This window comes from Canis aureus, chromosome 25, assembly GCF_053574225.1.
Source record: "Canis aureus isolate CA01 chromosome 25, VMU_Caureus_v.1.0, whole genome shotgun sequence".
NCBI classification, from domain to species: domain Eukaryota; kingdom Metazoa; phylum Chordata; class Mammalia; order Carnivora; family Canidae; genus Canis; species Canis aureus.
In genome coordinates this window covers 25,896,168-25,922,181 of record NC_135635.1, presented here as the reverse complement: position 1 = coordinate 25,922,181, position 26,014 = coordinate 25,896,168, and the positions used below count along the sequence as shown (strand labels likewise).

The 26,014-nt window shown below is 37.8% G+C and overlaps 1 protein-coding gene across 8 annotated transcripts in view; it reads right to left on the bottom strand.

Moving 5' to 3' along the window:
* Positions 1 to 26,014, bottom strand: part of RECQL (RecQ like helicase) — a 46,325-nt gene that overhangs the window by 16,404 nt on the left and 3,907 nt on the right. For 7 of the 8 annotated variants that reach the window (XM_077870817.1, XM_077870822.1, XM_077870823.1 and 4 more), the window contains 5 exons: positions 23,109 to 23,156; positions 16,107 to 16,304; positions 14,437 to 14,616; positions 11,961 to 12,067; positions 5,558 to 5,756 (listed from right to left, as the gene is read on the bottom strand). In XM_077870817.1, the coding sequence (XP_077726943.1) occupies positions 5,558 to 5,756; positions 11,961 to 12,067; positions 14,437 to 14,616; positions 16,107 to 16,304; positions 23,109 to 23,124 (700 nt within the window). In that variant the 5' untranslated portion in view covers positions 23,125 to 23,156. Of the gene's footprint in view, positions 1 to 538; positions 651 to 5,557; positions 5,757 to 11,960; positions 12,068 to 14,436; positions 14,617 to 16,106; positions 16,305 to 23,108; positions 23,157 to 26,014 lie in introns of all 8 variants that reach the window. The other variant, XM_077870825.1, reaches the window with a different exon arrangement.

Here is a 26,014-nt window from a genome sequence, read left to right as displayed (position 1 = left end):
ACTTTGGTTGCTGTGTGAGGAATAAACTGTAGAAGAGTAAGTCTGGAATCAGGCTAGTTGGGGAGCCACTGTAGTGGGCCAATGGAAAGGAGCCTAGCTGGACCTAAGAGCAATACAGACAAAGGGAAGTAGACAAACTTGAGATTCAGTTTAGCAGTAGAGCTGACAGGACTTGGCGATGGCCTGGATCTGCAGAGGTAAGATAAACCAAGGATGATGTGCCATTATTACATTACAGTTATTAGCTGAGAGAACTCCATCCTTCTCTACCCCGCTCTGTGGTGCTGGAGCGGGGAATCCGTACACTCCATTTCTGTTTTGTGAGCTGGCCCTATAAGGACAGAGTACGAGGCTGGGGGAGAAAGAAGTGTCTCAATCCTTCCTTTCTGCTTCCTGCGGACTTGCTTGTATTCTCAAGAAGTCACCCCAGAAGGCTTCTTCATCCCTATACAAGCACTGTGTCTTCATAGGAGCAGATGAATACAGATGGCAGTTTTTCCAAACTTTGGAGAACCCACTTCGTCACAGGTCCACCCACCTTGGCCTTCACTAGGAGACATCAGCAGCATGGGGCTGTGCCTCCTCAGAGGATGGAATTTCAGCTCCACAAAGACCTTCTTCTCAAGCTTATTACTTCCAAACTTTTCTTCCTGTTCAGGAACAAGACAAGGATGCCCACTCTCACTACTGTTATTTAACATACTAGTAGAAGTCCTAGCCAGGTTAATTAGGCAAGAAAAAGAAATAAAAGGCATCCAACTTGAAAGAAAATAAGTAAAACTGTCACTATTTACAGATGACATGAAATTATACACAGAAAAATCTTGATTCCACCAAAAACCGATTAGAACTAAAATTCACAAAAGTTACAGAACACAAAATCTATATACAAAAATCAGTTGTGTTTCTATATACTAATACCGAACTATTAGAGAAATTACGAAAACGATTCTGTTCACAATTACATCAAGAAGAATAAAATGCCAAGCGATAAATTTAACCAAGGAAGTAAAATATGCACTTGAAAACTATAAGACCCTGATAAAAGAAACTGAAGATAACACAGATTAATGGAAAGATATTCTGTGTCTATGAAATGGAAGACTTAGCACTATTAAAATGTCCATATACCCAGAGCAATCTACAGATTCAAAGCAATCCCTATCAGGAGTCCAAAGGCATTTTCACAGAACTAGAAAAAAACATCCTAAAATTTGTACGGAACAACAAAAGGCCCCCAATAGCCAAAGCAATACTGAGAAATAAGAAAAAAGATGGAGGCATCAAACTTCATTTCAAACCATATCACAAAGCTAGAGTAATCAAAACGGTATAGTGTTAGTATAAAAATGGAAACATGGATCAGTAGAACAAAATATAGAATCCAGAAATAAATCCACACATATATGGTCAATTAATTTATGACAAAGGCATCAAGAATATACAATGGAGAATCGACAGTCTCTTCAATAAATGGAAAACTAGACAGACACATGCAAAAGAATGAAACTAGAACCTTATACCATATACAAATCAACTCAAAATGGATTAAAATCTTGAACATAATGCCTGGAACCATAACACTACCTGAAGAAAACATAGGGGATAAGCTTCCAACACTGATCTTTGCAATAATTTACCGGATTTGACATCAAAAGAAAAGGCAACAAAAGCAAAACTGTGTAAGTGGTACTGCATAAAACTATAAAATGCTTCTGTACAGCAAAGGAAACCATCAATATAATGAAAAGGCAACCTATGGACTACGAGAAAATATTTGCGACTATCTGATACAAGGTTAACATAAAAACTATACAAAGAACTCATTCGACTCAATAGTAAAAACAAAACAAAACAAAACAAAAAAATCTGATTGAAAACTAGGCAGAGGATCTGGACAGACATTTTTCTAGACAAGACATACAAATAGCCAACAGGTACCTGAAAAGGTTTCCCACATCACTTATCATGAGTAAAATGCAAATCAAAACCACAGTGAAACATCACCTCACACATTGTTAGGATAGCTATCCTCAAAAATACAAGAAATAACAAGTATGGGAGAAAAAAAGAACCCAGGTGAACTACTGGTAGCAATGTAAATTTGTGTAGCCACTATGAAAAACAATAGTGTGGGGCACCTAGGTCGCTTAGTCGGTTAAGTATCCAACTCTTGATTTCTGCTCAGATCATGATCTCAGAGTCATGAGATGGAGCCCCATACAGGCTCTGAGCTCAGCGCGGAGTCTGCATCTCTCCTTCTCTCTGTGCCCCTCCCTCCACTCTGGCTAGCGCATGCTCTAAAATAAATTAAAAATCTTTAAAAAAAGAAAAAACAAACAAACAAACAATATAGAGGTTCCTCAAAAATTAAAAAATAAAACTACCATATGACCCAACAATTCCACTCCTGGGTATTTATCCAAAGAAACAAAACCACTATCTTGAAAAGATAGCTATGCCTGGGGGTGCCTGGGTGGCTTATTGGTTAGGTATCTGGCCTTTGGCTCAGGTTATGATCCCAGGATCCTGAGATCAAGCCTCACATTGAGCCCCCCTGTCTCTGATTCTGCTTTTCCTTCTCCCTTTCCCTCTCCCTTTCCCTCTGTGTACTGTCTCAAATAAACAAATCTTAAAAAAAAAAAAAAAAAAAAAAAAAAGGTACGACCATAGTGAATACCTATTCAGTGCTTAACATTTAAAAAAAAAAAGGTATCTACTCCTCTATGTTCACTGGAGCATTATGCATAACAGCCAAGGCATGGAAACAACCTAAGCATGTAATGATGCATGGTTAAAGAAAATGTGGCGTGTATATATACATACACCCACAATGGAATATTATTTGGCCTTAAAAAATAAGGAAATTCTGCTATTGGCAACAACATGGATGAAACTTGAGAGCATAATGCTAAGTGATATAAGTCAGATAGAGAAAGATAACCACTATATGATCTCACTTATATGTGGAATCTTTAAAAAGAAAAAACAACCCAAAATACTGAAAACACACTGGTGGTTGCCAGAGGTGAGGCACAGAGGTGGGCAAAATGGGTGAAAGGAGTCAAAAGGTACAAACTTCTAGTTACACAACTATTTTATATAACTAAGAGTAATACAAGGTTGTATGTCAATTACAGCTCTATTAAACTTTTTTTTAAAATGGGTACACATTTCCAATAAACTAAATCTGTAGTTGCAGAGGAAGAGAACTAGATATAGAACCACTGATGACGACTAGCAGCTAATTTACAGAGGCAATGCAAGTTATGCTAACACACAAGCAACAGTTCTCATCCTAAGTGATCAACTACTAAGGCTAGAAATATAGGGCAAGGGTGAGAAACTGGATATTTTCAGTAGCTACCAGGCAACAACTCTTTGGAATAGTCTAAATAACATGGTGGGGTCTCTAGTAAAAAAGACAGTATATATCCTGCCTAAGACATGTAAATCAAAATTTAAAAAAATACCTAATGCCCCCAAATAATTCTGAAAGTAGAAAACTGTGTCTTCAGGCCACGAGTCCACCATGCCTGAAGTAGTGTAAGAAAAGACGAAAACAGATTAGAACCATGGGGAACACTTAGGGTGGCAGCAAAGGAAGGAGAACAAGGCAGAGAGAATGGAAAAGAAACACATCAAAAGCCTCCATCACAGAAACCCAGGGAGGACAAGTGGCCAAGAGAGAGATAAATGCAGGAAATGCTCCTCCTGCTCCAGAAGTTAAGTGGGAAAAGGAATTCAGATGAACCCCCTGGATTAAGCCCATGGGGAGATAGATAGGAGACCAAGGTCACCTCTGAGCAGAGTGGTGAAGGCAGAAGGGACTCTGAATTCAGAAAGGAAGGAAGGTGAGAAACAGATGGTAAGTTTAGAGGATGAGGTGAAAGGAAGAACAGAAACAGGACAACACCATAAAGGGGTGAGAAAGGTGAAAGCCTATTTCAGTTTCTCTCTTTGTTTTAGGGAGTCGTAAAATTCAGGAGGTGAGCCTGTGTGGTTCAGTTGGTTGAGGGTCTGACTCTTGATTTTGGCTCAAGACATGATCTCAAGGTTTTGAGACAGAGCCCAGTGATGTGATCTGGGCACAGGGTAGTTTGCTTCTCCCTCTCCTTCCACTCCTCCCCCTACTCGCTCGCTCAATCTCTTTCTCAAATTAAATATTAAAAACTTAAAAAAAAAAAAAGAGGAACCCTGGGTGGCGCAGCGGTTTAGCGCCTGCCTTTGGCCCAGGGCGCGATCCTGGAGACCCGGGATCGAGTCCCACATCGGGCTCCCGGTGCATGGAGCCTGCTTCTCCCTCTGCCTATGTCTCTCCACCACCCCCCTCTCTCTCTGTGACTATCATAAATAAATAAAAATTAAAAAAACAAACAAACAAATTCATTCCTTTTAAAAAAAAAAAAGATGCAGGAGTGAAGACTTTGACAGAGTGAGTCTTAAGAAGGCAGGAAAGGATGAAGTGGGAGGAGTCATGGTAACACTGATAATAAATGGTCTCTTTTGCCTTACGAAGAAAAAACAAGTCACTAATGTTTGGAAAGGGAAAGAGGGTGACATCCAGACCTGCTGGCACCTATTTTCTGGGGACTGAGAGGCATCTGCAAGTAGGAGTTAGGACCTAACGAGAAGTGAGAAGTTAAAGGCATGAATAGCTTGCTGGGAGGAATGCTAACGGGAGACAAATCAGGAACAAGTCGAAGGGCAGCAGTCTGATGGCAGCTGACCTGAGGTGTAAATTAATGCAGCTGTAAAAATTCTTCCCACCAGTGTTTAATACTGAAACAGCAGGAATGGGGGAATAGAGGCCTGGAGGGGTCCAGAAGCACAGTCTGGCACAGAGCCTGAGGCAGGTAAAATGCCAGGCAATCCAGGAGTAACAGAAGTGGCAAGAGCAGAGTCTGAAAGGAGGCGAGAGTGACTGTCAGGTAATGTCTCAAGCCCTGCTCAAATGCAATGAGGGATTAGAGGGGACCCCAGGGGACCATCTGCGTGTGAAAGCAGGTTCAGAAAGAAATGAGGTTGAAAATCAAGAACATGATTGCTTAAAGCTTAAGGTTGTTTTGCACAGAACAAGTCTGAGTGATCTGCTTCCAGCTATGACTGCAGGATTAGGTTGGAGGAGTACAGAACTGGGTTCCTAAAATACCTGCCCCAGTCCCCCACACTGTAACCCCAAGGTGGTAGTTGGATGTTGACCAGGAAGTGGAGGCTGGAGACTGAATGATGACTAAAGAAGACAACTCTGAAGCAGATACAAATTCCTCACGGAATGTGAGGGAGAACGTGGTGTCAGGAAATCTTTATGGCTAAATGTGGAAGCTAATCATGTTGCTGAGAAACATGCATTTCAAGGGATAAAGGCAATAAGACTAAGCACTCCAGTGAGAGAAGTAAAGATTAAAGACTCAGCCTCTCCATTTTCCTTATAAGGCAAGAGAAAATGAGCAACAGCTAGCTGATGAAATAATTTTAACAGAAGCAGGGATTTCCATCATGTGAGTAAGAAAACAGTCCCTAGCATCAAGGAGTATTCTAGATACATCACACATACCAGGTCTGAAATCATGTCCCCAGTGGCTACAACAGTGAACTTCATCCACAGCAATCCGGGTAAATCTCCTTGCTTCATAGGCTTTCTCTAGTCTCGACATGAACATTTTGCTCTTTGCAATTTTCTCTGGAGTCACATAAATTAGCTTTAGCTTGGAGTTCTTATTTATCATTTCAGCATGAACCCATTTCACATGCTCCTATTAAAAGTAAAAACAGACACAATGATGGAACTAAGCTGGCAGACTGGATACTAAGTGGTAAATGAAGAGGCACTTACTCAAAGCAACAGCCTTGGACTGTTTTAGCAGATGCTGAGTTCATTAAAACTGAGCCCATGTCCCAGTACTAAACTTCAAGGTAGCTGCAAAAAGCATTTTATTTGTTTACTTGTATTCAAATGCTGATAAAAGAATAATCTCATTCGACAAAAAACAAAAAATAAAAGTGAAAACACCTGGGGCACCTGGGTGGCTCAGTCAGTTGGGTGTCTGACTCTTAATTTGGAGTCGGGTCGATCTCAGGATCATGGGATCGAGTCCTATGTCAGCTCTGCACTCAGTGCCAAGTCTGTTTATCCCTCTGTCTGCTCCCTCCCCACACCCAGTCAATCCCTGTTTCTCTCTCAAATAAATAAATAAAATCTTTAAAAAGAAATATCCCTGACTCTCCAGAACTTCTGGCAGTTCTGTAAATGGAAAAAGCAAGATTAAAGAAAAAAAACTGTACTCACATCCTATGAACTACTAGTAAAAGCAAATGAAAACTGGACTTGACCTTGACCTATCCTCTTTTCTTTCCAGTTTTTCAAACAGCAGTGATATGGCATGAATCTTTAATTATCTGCAACTTCTAGCTACTTTCATTACTATTACTTTCTTTTTCAGGGTTATGGAAATATAATAGAAAAAAGCAATGTTCTCCACGTTCATTCTGTTGAAGGAGAGAGCAATTTGGACATGAGAGTTTAAATAAAACAGAAATAGATGAAGGAAACTAAAGGAACCTAGCTACCTGGAGATATGGCTGACACCAGGTCTGGGGGGAAATATGCAAAATGAGCAAGGAGTAACTTCTCATAAAGCAAGCTAGGAGTCAAAAACTATGCGGTGAAGAAAAAAGGGGTGTTTACTGCCCAAAGACAGGACTATTTTGGGAAAATAAAGAATAACACAGATTAAGATCTATCAAATATGTTAAATGTCCGTAAGTTAATAATGATACTTAAAAAAAAGACCTTATTGATCACCTTTAGAGAATGGTAAAGGGAAAGAATTTTTAATATGGTGGTAGACAATACGTAAATGAACAAGCATGGTTGTGTCCCAATAAAACTTTATGGACACTGAAATCTAAATTTCATATAATTTTCACACTTCACAAAGCATTCTTCTTCTGATTTTTTTAACCATTCAAATATATAAAAACTGAGGAGCACCTGGGTGGCTCAGTCAATTGAGTGTCCAACTGTTGGTTTCAGCCCAGGTCATGATCTCAGGATTGTGGAATCAAGCCCTGCATCAGGCTCCCCACTCAGCAAGGAGTTTGCTTCCCGTTCCCTCCCCTCCTCCACCCCACATGTATGTTCTAAAATAAATAAATATTTAAAATACACATGTATATATATATAATATATATGTATATACACACACACACACACAGACACACACATATATACACACACAAACCAAGCAACGAAGACTAGAAAGGAACAGAGACCACCACCAGAAACACCAACTTGACAGATAACACAATGACACTAAGTTCATATCTTTTAATAATTACTGAGTGTAAATAGACTAAATGCTCCAATCAAGACACAGGGTATCAGAATGGATAAAAAAGTAAGACCCATCGAAATGCTGCCTACACGAGACTCATTTTAGAGCTAAAGACACCTGACTATTTAAAGTGAGGGGCAGGAGGGACGCCCGGGTGGCTCAGTGGTCAAGCGCCTGCCTTTGGCTCAGGGCATGATCCTGGAATCCCGGGATCAAGTCCCGCATCAGGCTTCCTGCAATAGAGCCTGCTTCTCCCTCTGCCTGGTCTCTGTCTCTCTCTGTGTGTGTCTCTCACGAATAAATAAATAAAATCTTTAAAAAAAAAATAAAATACAATAAAAATAAAGTGAGGGGCTGGAGAACCATCTAACATACTAATGGACATCAAAAGAAAGCCGGAGTAGCCATACATATATCAGACAAAGTAGATTTTGAACCAAAAATTGTAACAAGAGATGAAGAAGGACACTAATATCATAATTAAGGATTCTATTCATCAAGAAGATCTAATAATTGTAGATATTTATGCCCCCAACTTGGGAGCACCCAAATGTATGAATTAATTAATAATAAACATAAAGAAATCCATTGATAATAATACTAGAGGACATTAACACCCCACTTATAGATGATCTAAGCAGAAAATCAACAAGGACACAATGGCTCTGAATGACACACTGGACCAGATGGCTTTAACAGATACATTCAGAACTCTTCATTCTAAAGCAGCAAAATACATTCTTTTTTAGTGCACATGAACATTCTCCAGAATAGACCACATACTGGGTCACAAATCAGCCCTCAACAATTACAAAAAGACTGAGATCATACCATGCAGATTTTCAGATCATAGCACTATGAAACTTGAAGTTAACCACAAGAAAAAATTTGCAAAGACCACAAATACACAGAGATTAAAGAACATCCTACTAAAGAATAAATGGTTTAACCAGGAAATTTAAGAAGAAATTAAAAAGTACATGGAGGCAGGGACACCTAGGTGGCTTAGTGGTTGAGTGTCTGTCTTTGGCTCAGGTCATGATCCCAGGGTCCTGGGATGGATGGAACTCCACATCAGGCTCCCTGCAGGAAGCCTGCTTCTCCCTCTGCCTAGGTCTCTGCCTCCCTCATGAATAAGTAAATAAAATCTTAAAAAAAAAAAGCACATGGAGGCAAATGAAAATGAAAACACAATGAATACTAGAACAGTTTAATGAAACTAAGAGCTAGTTCTTTGAAACAATAAATAAAATTGATAAACCTCTAGCCAGACTTGTAAAAACAAAAGAGAAAGGACCCAAAAAATAAAATCACGAATGAAAGAGAAGAGATCACAACCAACATCACAGAAATACAGATAATTATAAGAGAATTTATGAAAAATTATAGGCCAACAAACTAGGCAATCTGGAAGACATGGACAAATTCCTAGAAACATACAAACTATGAAAACTGAAACAGGAAGAAATAGAAAATTTGAACAGACCCATAACCAACAAAGAAATTAAATCAGTAATCAAATATCTCCCAATAAACAAAAGTCCAAGGACAGATGGCTTCTCAAGGGAATTCTACCAGACATTTAAAGAAAAGTTAGTAACTATTCTTCTCAAATTATTCCAAAAAATAGAAATGGAAGGAAAACTTCCAGACTCATTATACAAGGCCAGCATGACCTTGATTCCAAAACCAAAGACCAACCCCCCCAACTAAAAAGAAGAATTACAGATATCCCTGATGAATATGGATGCAAAAATTCTCAACAAGAAATTAGAAAATCAAATCCAACAGTGCATTAAAAGAATTACTCATCATGATCAAGTGGGATTTATTCCTGGGCTGCAGGAGTGGTAATACTTGCAAATCAATGTGATACACCATTAATAAAAGAAAGGATAAGAACCATATGATCCTCTCAAGATGCAGAAAAAACATCTGCCAAAATATAGCATCCATTCTTAATAAAAAATCTTAACAAAGTAGGGATAGATGAAATATACCTCACTATTATAAAGGCCATATACGAAAGACCTACAGCTAATATTATACTCAATAGGGAAAACCTGAGAGCTTATCCCCCTACGGTCAGGATCAAGATAGGGATGTCCACTCTCAGTATTATTCTTTAAGTACAGTAAGGGAAGTCCTAGCTTCAGTAATCAGACAACAAAAAAGAAATACAGGCATCCAAATTGGCAAGGAAGAAGTCAAATTTTCACTATGTACAAGCGACAGGATACTCTTTGTAGAAAACCCAAAAGACTCCACCAAAAAATTGCTAGACTATATGAATTCAGCAAAGTTGCAGGATACAAAAGCAATGTACAAAAATCTGTTCCATTTCCATACACCAAAAATGAAACAACAGAAAAAGAAATCAAGGAATCAATCTCATTTACAATTGCACCAAAACCCATAAGATATCTAAGAATAAACCTAATCAAAGAGGTAAAGAATCTGTACTCTGAAAACTATGTAAAACTTACGAAAAAAGTTGAAGAGGACACAAAGAAATGGGAAAAACTTTCCATGCTCTTGACTGTTCTTGGAGGAACATTGTTAAAATGTCTATACTATTCAAAGCAATCTACACATTTAATGCAATCCATACCAAAGCAATCTACACATTTAATGCAATCCATACCAAAATATCATCAGCATTTTTCCCAGAGCTAGAACAAATAATCTTAAAATTTGTATGGAACCACAAAAAAAACCTGAATAACCAAGTCAACCCTGAAAAAGAAAACCAAAGCTGGAGGCATCACAATTCCAAATTTCAAGATATATTACAGAGCTGTAGTTAAGACAGTATGGTACTGGCACAAAAAAAGACATATAGATAAATGAAATGGAACAAAAAACCGAAATGGACCCACAGCTCAATGGTCAACTAATCTTCAACAAAGCTGAAAAGAATACCCAATGGAGAAAAGAGAGTCTCTTCAACAAATGATGTTAAGAAAACTAAAGAATGAAACTGGATCACTTCCTTACACCATACATAAATTCAAAACGGATGAAGGACCTAAATGTGAGACAGGAAACCATCAAAATCCTAGAGAAGAACACAGGCAGCAATCAACTATAGCAACTTCTTACTAGGCATGTCACCACAGGCAAGGGAAACAAAAAGAAAAATGAACTATTGGGACTTCCTCAAGATAAAAAACTCTGCACAGCAAAGGAAACAATCAAAACTAGAAGGCAGCCTACAGAATGGGAGATGATATTTGCAAGTGATATATCTGATAAAGGGTTAGTATCTAAAATTTATAAAGAACCTACCAAGCTCAACACCCAAAAATCCAGTTAAGAAGTGGTCAGTTGACATAAACAGACATTTTTCCAAAGAAGACATCCAGATGGCTAACAGACACATGGAAAGATACTCAACATCACTCACCATCAGGGAAATACAAATCAAAATCACAACGAGATATCACCCCCATCTGTCAGAATGGCTAAAATTAACAACACAAGCAACAATATGTATTGGCAAGGATGTGGAGAAAGGGGAGCCTTCTTACACTGTTGGTGAGAATGCAAGCTGGTGCAGCTACTTTGGAAAAATGGTTTGAAGATTCCTCAAAAAGTTAAAAATAGAACTAGCCAACACTTGAGCAATTGTACTACTAGGTATTTACCCAAAGGATATAAAAATATAGATTCAAAGGAGTACATACACACTGTTTATAGCAGCACTATCAACAATAGCCAAACTATGGAAAGAGCCCAAATGTCTATCAACTGATGAATGGATAAAGAAGATTGTGTGTGTGTGTGTGTGTGTGTGTGTGTACATAGATAATGGAATATTACTCAGCCATCAAAAAGAATGAAATCTTGCCATTTGCAAGGATGTAGATGAAGCTACAGGGTATTATACTAAGTGAAATAAGTTAGAGAAAGACAAATACCATATGATTTCACTCATATATGGAATTTAAGAAACAAAACAGAGGTAACTGGGTGGCTCAGTCAGTTGAACATCTGACTCTTGGTTTCTAGTCAGGTCATGATCTCAGGGTTGTGGGACTGAGCCCCGCATCAAGCTCTGCACTCAGCAGGGAATCTGTTTGAGCCTTCTCTCTCTCCCTTTCTTTCCCCCCTGCCTCTCCTGCCGCTTGTGCACACTCACTCTCTCTCTAAAACAAACAAATCTTTAAAAAAATAAAAAGTAACAAAATAGATGAACATATGGAGGGGGAGAAAATGGGAAACAAACCATAAGAGACTCTTAATCAAAGAGAACAAACTGAAGGCTGATGGAGAGAGGTGGGTGGGGCATGGGCTAGGTGAGGGCTCTAAGAAAGGCATTTGTTATAGTGAGGACTGGTGTTATATATATAAGTGACGAACCCCTGAATTCTACTCCTAAAACCAGTATTGCACTCTATGTTAACTAACTACAATTTAAATAGACACATACACACTATTCTTAGTTCACAGACCTTATAAAAATAGGCAGTGGGCTAGAACTGGCCCATCAACCATAGTTTGCAACTCCAGATATGGTTATCAGTTTACAATTTTATAACCAATTCAATTGTAACCAAGGCTCCTACTGCAGTGAAGAGTTTAAATTAAAAAAAAAAAAAAAAAAAAGCCACAGAAGCATACCTTAGAACTAGAAGCATTTAACATGGTAGCTGAAATTCCTAATTGTTTTAAAACCATTAACTGGTCTTCCATAAGAGAGATCAATGGGCAAATCACAAGGGTAAAACCTAAAAGAGAAAGTATCTACTTTAAATTTTATACACCTCCAGAATAAGTTTTGACCACTCACCTGAGGGCATCACAACATCGATATACTACCAATTTTTCATCCTCATTAATAAAAGATATATTCTAAATAAATGCTCATTAGCCAAATAAGCAAATATTAGACAGAAATCTCTTTCCTTATTCAATACTATAAAAGTAAAAATAGATACCACTCTGAATTTTTACTTAACAATCGGTATTAATCATCTTAGCAAAATAATATAAATCAAGACAAATACTGCCCAGTTATATCAGGAGAAAGTTATTCCAAAGTTTTCCAAAGAAAATATAGCAACCTGTATAATTACATGTGATAGTTACATGAGTATTGTCCCACTTACTGAACCAGATTAATATATGCTGAGTAGAAATCAGTTAATAGTACACTGAACGAAATGCTGACAATACAGCCCGTTTCTCTTATTACTAAAATCGTGCACAGTTCTAAGAGTTATTCTACATTATTAGAATCACTGACTTTGTCTCTGGAGTTTGTCCCTTAAAATAACCTGAGACAGAGAGCAGACCAATTAAAAAACACACTCAAGTTCAGCATTTATCAGGGTTTTATCATCTCAGATAGTCTCTCTGCTATATTTTCACATTCTCCTCAGTGGTACCTTCTCACTACATTTAAACATGGGCAAGTCTCTCTTATCTTTGAAACACCCTGGACAGCTAACTAAGGGCCCCTCTCCTTTTCCCTTCATACAATTCTTTCTAAAGAATGTTCCATTCATTAGTTCCACTTCATCAACTCATCTTCCCTTTCTCTCCATTCCCACAGAAGTTCATTCTCCAAACGTACCCTATTTCAGTGAACAACTTCACCATGTGTCCCAGCCTAGAATTTGGACATCATTCTAGACTATCCCTTCTCCTACCACCTGACCTCCCCACACTCCCACCCTGTGTCCAATGAATACCAACTCCTACTGAATCTACCTCCTAATTGTTTCTAGAATTCCTCTATCTTCTAAAGCACAATTCTGACCAGTCTCTTACCTGTATAAAACCCTTCAATGGTTTCCCACTAATCTAAGGAAGTTTTTATACTATCTTTCAAGATTCTTTCCACAAGTCTTCCTCCCCAACTGCCTGCCACACTCAAATTCTTCCAGGTTACTGAAGACTCCTACCATGAAGGTTCTTACTTTTGGGCTCTCAGAAATACTGCTCCCCTGCATGAACACTCTTCCTTACTCCCCTGTCCTATCTTTGCCTTCTTACCCTTCAGCTTTTAGCTCAAATGCCACTTCCACAGGACAGCTTTCTCTGACAGCCCCAGGCCAGACCTTTGCACTGACTTAATTTCCTATTAAAATCTTTATCACAGGGCAGCCTGGGTGGCTCAGCAGTTTGGCGCTGCCTTCGGCCAAGGGTGTGATCCTGGAGACCAGCGATCGAGTCCCACATTGGGCTCCCTGTATGGAGCCTGCTTCTCCCTCTGCCTGTGTCCCTGCCGCCCCCTCTCTCTCTTTCTCTCTCTGTGTGTGTCTCTCTCTGTGTGTCTCTCACAAATAAATAAATAAATAAAATCTTAAAAAAAATCTTTATCACAAAACCTTTATTACAAATGCTTGCAATTACTTATATTCTCTAGACTGGGGTCAATAAACTAAAGGACTAGCTGCTTGTTTGGGTAAATCAAGTTTTAATGGAACACAGGCACATCCATTAGCTTGCATGTTGTCTATGGCCACTTTTGCCCTACAGTGACAGTTCAGCAGCTGCCCAGAGAGAGACCTTACAGATCATACCTATCCCATTTACTGACTGCTCTGCTAAGGGAAAGTCTACTGAGCCCTGCTCAATACCTTACTAGTCCCCAAACAACAGCATCAGTATCACCTGGGACCCTATTAGCTGTACAAGACCTTGGGTCTCACACAAACTCAGAATCTGCATGTTAATCACATCACCAGTGATTCTTACACACACTACAATTTGAGAAAGCACTGTTTTACACCAGCTCTATGAAAACTAGGACCTTGCCCGTTCTGCTTACTACTCTTAGTTACAGTGCCTAACACCACCACTGATGCTCAATAAAGATCTGGGACTAGAATCCAGGTCTGTGAATTTCTTATCTAGTACTTTATCTCCTACATGTTTTTTAGCTTATGTTTTAAGAACCAGATAAAAGAACTAATTCCGTTCAGTCTTTAACATTCCTTCTTTAAGTAAATCCTTTAAAATTTCTATTAACATAAAGATAAAATAAAAATGCATTTGATTTTCACATAGGTATGGTTAGAAATGATTTTTTTAAAGAATTAAAAGAGATATATCATTTCTTCAATTTAAAGGAATCTTTACTAATACTTACCATCCGAACATAATGCTGGTAACTGATAGCATAAGCTCTTTCCACCTCCTGTAGGCATAACAAGAAATACATCCTTCCCAGACATTGTTACATTAATAGTTTCAAGCTGAAGCAGTCTGAACCTCTGCAGTTTAAAGATATTTTGCAGAACATCTTTAACTTTACTAGACCAGGGAAAATCTAGACAGAGGAAAAAAAGTTAAATATATTAGAACTATTTAGGATTATAAACAAGATACAAATATGAATGGCTGCTTTTATATTAGAGAAAAACAGATAAGAATTTATATAAGACTTGTAATACTATTAACAACTTAACTTTTATACTAACAATTTTGTGATTAGTTTTACTCACAAAGCTAAGCAAAAACAAATAAACTGGTATGTGATAAGAAACAGTACATCAGGGCAGCCCTGGTGGCTCAGCGATTTAGCACCGCCTTCAGCCCGGGGTGGGATCCTGGAGACCCGGGATTGAGTCCCATGTCAGGCTCCCTGCATGGAGTCTGCTTCTCCCTCTGCCTGTGTCTCTGCTTCTCTCTCTATGTCTCTATGTCTCTCATGAATAAATAAATAAAATCTTTAAAAAAAAAAAAAGAAAAGAAATAGTACATCAGAAAAAATGAAAACATTTGCCATTAACCTACACAGAACAAGGTGCTTGATTGGTATGCAAAAAAGTCTGAATGTTGATCAAGGAATTCATAATATCATAAAAATCTTAAATACCAAGTTAACGTTTTTGTAGAATTTTTTTGTATAAATATCTTGTTAGAAGCAAATATGTGGGAAGCAAGGCTCATTAAAGCACTGCCATTTGAGAGTCATAGTATTCCATTATAACATGATAGCCAGTGATGTACATGATGCTTGGCAAGATCTTGACTCAAGAAAGTTGTGTTCACTAGGGCAGGAAAATGAAGTAGACTTTGGCAAGAATTTGAATCTATTCTTTTTTTCTTAATGGTTTAATTTTTTTCTAGTTAAAATTCAAAAAATTTAGTTTCTGAATTAAAAAATCTTTCTCTAAGCACTAATTAATGCTAGAACCAAATCTGGAAAAATAATGAAGTCTGAATAATAAAAAGCTTCATTCAAAATGAACATGGAGGGATTCCTGGGTGGCGCAGCGGTTTGGCGCCTGCCTTTGGCCCAGGGCGCGATCCTGGAGACCCGGGATCGAATTCCACGTCGGGCTCCTGGTGCATGGAGCCTGCTTCTCCCTCTGCCTGTGTCTCTGCCTCTCTCTCTCTCTCTCTCTCTGTGTGACTATCATAAATAAAAAACAAACAAACAAACAAAAACAAAACAAAATGAACATGGAGGGCAGCGTGGGTGTCTCAGCGGTTTAGCGCCACCTTCAGCCCAGAACATGATCCTGGAGACCCAGGAACAAGTCTCGCATGGGGTTCCCTGCATGGAGCCTGCTTCTCCCTCTGCCTGTATCTCTGCCGCCTCTCCGTCTCTGTGTGTATCTCATGAATAAAAAAATAAATAAAATCTTTAAAAAAAAATTAACATGGATAAAGAATGTTTTGCCTATTGGTTTCCCACGCTACTCAAAGAGCAGCCAGTTTCCCCTCTGGAAAGTACTGATACAGGAACAATGACTGAACTCCTACATAAAGAAATAAACAGAAACAAAACTAGCAAAGAAAAACAGAGTAAACCTTCTTTATTCCAAGCAGCAGGTGAAGAATCCGATTCACTGCTTTCCCCAACGTCAGAAGCTTCTAAGTGCTGCTTTATTCGGTTTGTTAGGATGTTCTTTTTCTGAATAAGCTCTTGTTGCCTTTCCAGAAGTTCCTGAATTTGAATGTCTACTGCATGTAGCTCATTGGTTATAGAATCCAATTCTTCAGTTAGAGCTACAAGGAAGGAAAAATAAAAGATACAATAACTAAACAATTAGTTTTAAGTTTCCCTATTGACTTTTGGATATTCTTCACCATCCAAATTATAGACATATTTACAGTAGGAGACCAAGGTAGTTAAGAGCATGTGTGAAAAAAAAAAAAAAAAAAAAAAAGAGCATGTGTGTTGGGAGTCACACAGACCTGAGTTAAATCTTAAGTCACTGTCTCAACTCAAGCTAAGTCCTTAACTGAGCCTCAATTTCCCCACCTGTAAAAGGGGATAATACCCAGCTTTCTTAGTATTGTTTTAAAGAATTAAGTCAAATAACACATGGGAAGTTCTTAACATAGTACCTGACACATAGTTATGCATCTAATAAATGATCATTATTACCTTTATTGTGTTGTAGGAGTTGGAACAACAATCTCCTAAGTGATTTAAGCAACCAGACTTTAAAACAAAAGGGAAGTATTTTAAAGTAATTCCCTAACTACTTAGATATTATTTCACAAAAACACTCATATTTGGGTTCGTATGTTGGCATGAGGAGGAGCTGATGACTATAACAAGCTGATGTAACAATAAAAAGAGAACTCGAACTGACATTATAATTCAATCAAAACTAATTTATAAAGCAGTCTTAATGTAGGATTCTAAGCAATCCTTTATTAAGGCCAAAATGAGATTCCTTTGGATACCACAACAATAAAAACCAAAACGTTTTAAAGATGTCCTTGGTGCTTGCTAAAACATCAGCTTGCAGTAATCTAGCCTTAATTAATGCCTGAAATTTTCATAGGATGAAATCTCACGGTTATGATTTAAAATAGGATGCTATGGTGGCTTTGTATTATACCAGCTACCAAAATTTTCTTCCCTCGTGATTCTGGGTTACAATTGCCCACAAATGAACTCTGGTTTCAGACTTGGAGGTGGACATGAAACAGCAGCCAGCTTTACATTCAGATGGTTGGCATAAGATCAGGTGCTGTTGGGCTCATTCACCTTCTTGACACGGGCAGATGCCAGTTCCTCCATCTCCTGCTGAATCTCTCAGGGGTAGCAGGTTAGCCTACAGTTTCTTCTAACTTCCCCCAAATTGTTGGCCACGTTCTTATACAATTTTCTATGGCAAGTGCACCAGCTCTTCTGAAGGGCACCAGCATCCTGGATGTCAGAGCCTTGTAGGCAATGACTTGCAAACACAAGACCAAATGAGACACAGACAGGTCTCAGCTCATCTTTACCCTCCCACACTCCATCTCCATCTTCCTGTCCCTGCTGCTGGCACTGCTGACTTCAGGACCAGTAATGGACTGCTTAACCAGGTACCATGATCATATAGGAACTAATCCCTAAAAAAAGTCCCTTAAATCACTCATGATTCAGCTTCTCTGAGTGAACCCTAACCAACACCAAATGCTGTTCCAGAAGAAAAGAAACTTAAAAGTAGGTTCTCTAAATTGTTTCTATGCCACCTAGAATAGTCTCGGATTTAAAGATTTACAGATATTAATGACCCTTGTCTGCTGTGGTAAAAGGGACAGTGGTATTTCATGGCATGCAGTAGACAAAGTTATTTAAAATATAACCTAGACACCAGTAAGTAAGTATCTGGAGAGGGAGAGTCTCTGGGTGACCGAGCGTCTGCTGTCACAGAATATTTTTGTGAGAATAATGGGGTTGATTGGCTGCTTCTAAATATGCTGAAGAATCTGACAGAAATGCAGGATCTGCATAAAGAAGGAACTTCCAGTCTCTAATGATTATCCTAAAAGAATCCCTTATATCCTATAACTACAGGGTCAAGACTACTGAATACCAACATTCTGCAGGTGGCTGAATTCCAATGCAAATTGAATTTCCAGCCTTGCACAGACTCTTACATCAAAGTTAGGGCATGGATTAGGAAGAGGTGAGACCTGCAATTGGGAAGGGAACATCTGGGCAGATTCCAACAAAGCAGGCAGGGGGCCTGAAACCACTAACTTGTGCCAAGTCTCTCTTGCCCTTCCTCCCCTTTCTCAGACAGCCTCCTGTCTGATTGCCTGTGATGGTCTTTCCTGAGGCAGCTGCTTTGCAAGGGTTTGCTATTCCCACTAAGAATCTGCCCTGTCACCTCTCAGTATTTCAAGACCTAAGAAGTCCTAGAGAATGAGATACAAACGTAATGCATAAAAAGACATGAAACACACCAAGAGTTGTACTTTCCAACATATATAAACATTCTTCATCTTATCAAGCTTCACTTTACTGCATTTTGCAGATATTAAGCTTTTTAAGAAACTGAAAGTTTGTGGCAACCTGTGTTGAGCTAGTCTACAAGCACCATTTTTCTACCAGTTTGCTCACTCCATGTCTCTATGTCACATTTTGGTAATTCTTGCAATATTTGAAACTTTTTCATTATTATTACATTTGTTATGGTAATGTAGGATCAGTGCTTTTTAATACTACTATTGTAATTGCTTTGGGGAACCACAAACTCCACCCATATAGGACAGTAAACTTAATAAAAGGGGTACATGTTGTGATTGTTCCACCGATCAGCCATTCCCCAGTCTCTCTCCCTCTCTATGGTCCTATTCCCTTAGACACCTCTATATTGAAATTAAGCCAGTTAAATTACTCCACAATGGCCTCTAACTGTTCAAGTGAAGGGAAGAGTTGCCTGTCTCTCACTTTAAATAAAAAAACTAGAAGTGATTAAGCTTAGTGAGGAAGGCACGTCAAAAGCCAAGACAGGCTGAAAGTCAGCTAGAGGAGTTGTGAATGCAAAGAAAAAGTTCTGGAAGGAAATTAAAAGTGCTACTTTAGTGAACACATGAACACAGGTAAAGTAGAAAGCAAAACAGCCTTAATGCTGACATGGAGAGAGATTTAATAGTCTGGATAGAAGATCAAATAAAAAAAAAAAAAGAAGAAGATCAAATCAACCACAATATTCCCCTAATTAAACCAAAGCCTAATCCAGAGCAAGGCCCTAACTCTCTTCAATTCTATGAAGGCTCAGAAAGGTGAGAGAGAAATGGGCAAAAGAAAGTATGAAGCTAGCAGAGATTGGTTCATGAGGTTTAATTTCCATACACAAAAGTGTAAGGTAAAGGAACACCTGGGTGGTTCAGTCTGTTAAGCGGCTGCCTTCAGCTCAGCAGGGAGCCTGCTTCTCCCTAGCCTTCTTTCCCTCCCCAACCCCACCCCTGCTTGTGCTCTCTCTCTCAAATAAATTAAAAAAAAAAAAAAGTGTAAGATAAAGCAGCAAGTGTTGATGTGTAAGATGCACCGAGTTATCCAGACGATTTAGCCAAAATAGTTAATGAAGGAGGCTTATAATAACAGATTTTTTCACTGTAGACAAAATAGCATTCTATTAGAAGAAGATGCCAGGTTGGACTTTCATAGTTAAAGACAAGTCAATGCCTGGTTTCAAGCTTAAAAGAACAGGCTGACTCTTGGTAGGATCTAAAGCAGCTGGTGACTTAAGTTGAGGCCAATTCTCATTTATAATTCCAAAAACTGCAGAGGCAAAAATTATGCTAAATCTACTCTGCCTGTGTTCTATAAGCCTGGATGATAGCACATCTGTTTATAACATGGGTTACTGAGTACTTCAAGTGCACTGTTGAGCCCTAATGTTCAGAAAAAAAACAAATGAGGAAGTAAAGATTCCAAATACATTCTACAAGGCTGGTATTATCCTCCTATCAATGATATGAAATCCCAAATTTCAAGATATGTAACTGTAGTAATCAAAACAGTATGCTATTGTCACAAAAAAAGACACATAGAATAATAGAACAGACAAGACACACCAGAAATAAACCCACACTTACATGGTTTATTAATCTATGACAATGCAGGTAGGAAAATACAATGCAGAAAAGACAGTCTCTTCCGTAAATGGTGTTCAAAACACTGCATAGCTACATGCAAATGAATGAAACTGGACTACTTTCGTACACAATACACAAAAACAAACTCAAATGGATTAAAGACCTAAATGTAAGACCTGATACCATAAAACTCCCAGAGGAAAACAGAGAGAGTAATCTCTTTAGACACTGCCCTTAGCAACATATCTAAGGATATGTCTTCTCTGGCAAGGAAAACAAATGCAAATATAAAATACTGGGACTATATCAAAAGAAAATGCTTTTGCACAGCAAAGGAAACCATCAATAAAACAAAATAGCAACCTAATAAATGACAGAAGATATGTGCAAAACATAAGGAATATCTGATACAGAATTAATACTCAAAATAAATACAGAACTTACAAAACTCAACACCAAAAAAAACCAAATAGTCCAATAAAAAAAAACAGAATACCTGACCAGATATTTTCCCAAAGAAGATGGAGATAGCAAAAAGACACATGAAAAGATGTTCAGCATGACTAATCATCAGGGAAAGTTTGAGGTACTTGTAAGAGGTACAAACTTCTAGTTATAAAATCAAAACCACAATGGGATATCACCTCACACCAATCCAAATGACTAGTATCAAAAACAAAGAAATAACAAGTGTTGACAAGGATGTGGAGAAAAAAATCCTTCATGCTGTGGTGGGAATGTAATTTGGTACAGTTACTGTGAAAAATAGTATGGAGTTTTCTCAAAAAATTAATTAAAATTAAAAATAGAAATGCCATATCATCTAGTGCTGAGAAAGAAAAATGAAAAGAAAATGAAAATACTAATTCAAAAAGATATTTTGTTGCAGTGTTATTTAAAATAGTCAAGATATAGAAGCAATCCAAGTGTTCAATGCCTGACAAATGGATGAAGAGTAGTGTGTGCATACACACACACACACACACATACACACAATGGAATATTACTCAGCCATAAAAAATAATGAGATTTTGCTAATTGAAACAAGGGACCTAAGAGGTAGGAGGCTAAATAAAAGAAGTCAGAGAATGACAAATGCCATATGACTTCACTTACACATGTAATGTTAAAAACAAACAAGACACCTGGGTGCTCAGTTGGTTAAGTGTCTGCCTTTGGCTTAGGTCTTGATCTTGGGGTCCTGGGATTAAGCCCCATGTCAGGTTCCCCGCTCAGCAGGAAGTCACTTCTCCTTCTCCCTCTACCCCTCCTTTGTGTGCATCTGTGTGTGTGCGTGTGCGCTTTCTCTCTCATTCTCAAATAAAACCTTTAAACAAATAAAAACCTTTTGTTTTTTTAAAAGATTTTATTTATTAATTCATGAGAGACACAGAGAGGCAAGGACACAGGCAGAGGGAGAAGCAGGCTCCCTATGAGGATCCCAGAACTCCAGGATCACGCCCTGAGTTGAAGGCATATGCTCAACCACTGAGCCACCCAGGCATACCAAACAAAAACCTCTTAAATACAGAGAATAAACTAGCAGTTGCCAAAAGAAGGAAGGCAGAAAGAATGGTGAAATAAGTTAAGGGGATTAAGAGGTACAAACTTCTAGTTATAAAATAAATCACAAGTTGAAAAGTACAACACTCGAATATAGTCAATATTATAATTACATTGCAGAGTGACAATGACTACACTTAAACCATGGTAAGCATTGATTAATGGATAGAACTGGGGAATATGTTGCACTCCTGAAAGTAATATAACATATACTAATTGTACTTCATTAAAAAAATAATAAAAACTCTTTGAAAACTAAAATATTTGTTGAAAAATCATTCATCGATATATTATCTACAGTATTAATTTGAGTAGTGGGATTCAAAGTGATATATATTTTCTACTTTATGATTTCTTAGGTTCCTATAATTCCCTCAAAAAAACATGTCATCCCTTGGAACCCTTAGCATTGCTGTGGGAATGTAAAATGGAACAGTCAGTATGGAAAATAGTATGGCGGGATCCCTGGGTGGCGCAGCGGTTTGGCGCCTGCCTTTGGCCCAGGGCGCGATCCTGGAGACCCGGGATCAAATCCCACGTCGGGCTTCCGGTGCATGGAGCCTGCTTCTCCCTCTGCCTATGTCTCTGCCTCTCTCTTTCTCTCTCTGTGACTATCATAAATAAATAAAAATTAAAAAAAAAAAAAAAAAAAGGAAAATAGTATGGCAGTTCCTGAAAAATTAAAGACAGAAAAACCATGTGATTTCAGCAATTCTACTTCTAGGTACATACCCAAAAGAACTGAAAACAGACTCAAACACATTTGTACTCCAATGTTCATAGCAGCATTATTCACAATTGCCACAAGATGAAACAACCCAGATGTCCACTGACAAATTGATAAACAAAAGGAGATATATACAACGTAATATTATTCAGCTTTAAAAAGAAAAATGTTACAAAATCCTAGCTCAAAGACATTACACTAAGGGAAATAAGCCAGACACAAAAGGACAAATATTTTATGAGTCCACTGACATGAGGTACCCTGAGTATTCAAATTCATTCAGACAGAATATGAATAGTTACCAACCAGCAACTGGTAGGAAGGAAGGAAAGGGACGTTAATGTACAATGGGCACAGAATTTTGGTCTGGAATGATGAAGTTCTGGAGATGGATATTGGTGATGGTTACACAATAATGTAAATTTTGGGCACTGAACTGTATAAAGAGTACATTTTGGCAGGTATGTTTTACTACAATAAGAAAAAACCCACCACACATCATTTCAATAATCAGACTTTTAAAACAAATATTTTTATAATTTATGTTTCTTTATTTTTACTAAGACTTTCCTGTTAGAGCAGTTAAAGGTTCACAGCAAAACTGAAAGTACAGAGAAAAACAATTTTTTTCAAAGAACATGCAATTAGAAATAAAACAGAACGTACTATAAAATGTAATCACTTCCACTAACCTGAAATGGATGCCATTTTAAAACTGAATTGGAGATCCAAACTTCTTTCTAAAAATGAAAGAAAAATCATAGCAATATTTTTTAAACCACACTATATTGATAATGTCTCACCAACAATAATATGTCAATACTGAGCATGAAAAATGTTAAAAAGTAAATTATATATTGTAGTGACTCATACTTTTTTGTGTGTAATGCACTAGTGTGGAGCCTAACTCATGACCCTGAGCTGAAACTGAGTTGGACTGGGTGCTCAACCAACTGAGCTATCCAGGCACCTCTTATTATAGAGGAGACTTTTAAAATAAGGATTACATTAATTTTTATGGAGAATTCTCTAGATTACAGAGAAATGTACAAAAATCACATGGGATCACTCATATCAATAACACTTGAACATCACATACAAAGTGATTAGCAAAAAAGAGCAAAGCTTTGAGGCTAAACAGTGTTAGCACTAAATTACTGTATAATCTTAGCAAAGTTAAACAACCTGTTCCTCTTAGCCTCTTTCCTTTATCTGTAAAATTGGGTTATTAAACCTATCTTATCAATACAGATTCAAATATCCCAGAATAGGCTAAATCCATCCATATAAATAGTCATTCAACATTTTATTGAATACTTGCTTAAAGAGTTACAATTTAGGTTCAAAAGAGGAGCTGGTATCCTAAGAAGGGATCAGATTTCAGGAGAGAATAGGAAAAGGTCAGAGGCGGGGAAACACAAAACAATTAAAGAACTTTAAATACCTCTGAATGACTAAAAAAATTTTTTAAAAGATTTATTCATGAGAGGCAGAGAGAGAGAGAGGCAGAGACAGAGGCAGAGGGAGAAGCAGGCTCCATGCAGGGAGCCCGAGGTGGGACTCCATCCCAGGTCTCCAAGATCACACCCTGGGCCAAAGGCAGGCACTCTACCGCTGAGCCACCCACCGGGGCTGCCCTGAATGACTAAAATTTAAGAGTACATATGAGCAAGTGGGAGGAGAGGAGGCTTGAAGGCAGGAACTTCTCACTATGTAAGCTGCTTTATAAACAATATACCTCTGAATTTCCTTCCATGTTTTGGTTTGAATGCTCCTGGTTTACACACTGTCTTTTTGGTGTGTGCACAGTAAACTTTTACTAATTACTACTTCAATATTTCTAAACTATTGACAGTTTATGGTGTAAAAATGGGATCCAAAGAAGCCACGACCCCACCATCCCCCTCAACTGAGGCCTCTATGGTGATAGAACTGAGTCCACTGCTTCCTCACCGACCCTAGAGTCTGAAGGTCTCTCTTATAGCTGAGCTCCAGTCTCTCCATTTTGAGCTGACTTTAATTTGCACAACACTTTGTTTGTTGAAGCTTCTTAGTAAATTACCCTATTCTGTTTCCCTTTGGTTTGGAAAAGTTTTTGAAAAACAGGGTTCCTCATAGTTAAGAACTCTTAGGGAATCTAAGGGCAAAGATGGTTCCACTTGGTTTATGGACCAGGATTTTGTGCCTTTTTGGAAAATGGGTGAACTTCTGGAACTGCAGTCGCTACTGTAGGGCAACTTTAACTTAGAGAAGTGGATCCTGACAAGAGAGAATTTCAAATCTCTCAGTGACAATGGACTGCATTCTTTGATCGATAAACAGAAGCTTCTAAAAGACAAAATGACTGCAAAAATAGCTTTAAAAGATCCTTACATCATTCAAACAAACAAAAAACTTAGTAAAAAAAGAAACCTTTGTTATCAGAGTAGTAATCTCAACTTAGTCCCACAATTTGGATCCAACTATTCTTTTATAAACTAGTGAGTTTTGCATTAAAATGGCTATCAGCTCTTGATTAAATTTTTTTAAACAAAAGCTGTAAGATCTGTTTTGCATCTGTCTGCATGTTTAAGTACGTCTAAGCATGCATATTGTTGATGTGTGATATTTTTCTAATTTCAGATGGTAGTGCCAAAACTAATGTGTAAGAAGCTCTATTTAATTGGCTTAAAGAAAAATAAGCACTTATAAATTAAGTATTCTTGAAACCCTCAGAAACATAAGAACTAACCCAAATGTTTTTCAAGTTCACAAGACCTGACATAACTTTTGAAAAGTAAAACCTAGTTTAAGTTTGTTGGCTTAATAAAAGCAAGTATGTGGGGATGCCTGGGTGGCTCAGCGGTTTAGCGCCTGCCTTTGGCCCAGGGCGCGATCCTGGAGTCCCAGGATCGAGTCCCGCATCGGGCTCCCGGCATGGAGCCTGCTTCTCCCTCTCCCTGTGTCTCTGCCTCTCTCTCTCTCTCTCTCATGAATGAAAAAATAAAAAATCTTTAAAAATAAATAAATAAATAAAATAAAAGCAAGTATGTCTTCACAATCTCTCAACGAGAAAAATAACCTGAGATGGTTAGCTGTTTAATGTTTAAGCATAATTTTTAAAAACAAATAATTTAAATACATGTAAATAACAGAAAAGTTTGTACCAAGTTAAACTAAATAATGAATACCTAAATCATTTCCAAATGAGATAATATACTGAATCATTAAATACTAAACAAGTTTATCTACTCTGGGCTTCTTTTTCTGTACAGTATTGTAGTATCACTAATACTTTATTTAAGGAAACTAACTTTATTTAAACTTATACTGAAATAAAACTATACATTACTACCAAAAATGGGGAAAAGAAGTAATCTGTCACTTACTAGAAGTAAAACATAACCACACCTATAACTGTAATAAACATAAACCAATGACATTTCTGCCTGCTGGAGTTTGGAGCTTGGGGATTGCTCATTTTGTTAAAATGAATTAATAGCAGGTATAAGAGAATTACTAAAGACCTACAACCTCAACTAATAATTTTCCCTGAAGCTAATAAGGATTAAAAGAAAGTTAAAAAGGAAATAATCACTGCTATGTGATTTAAAATACT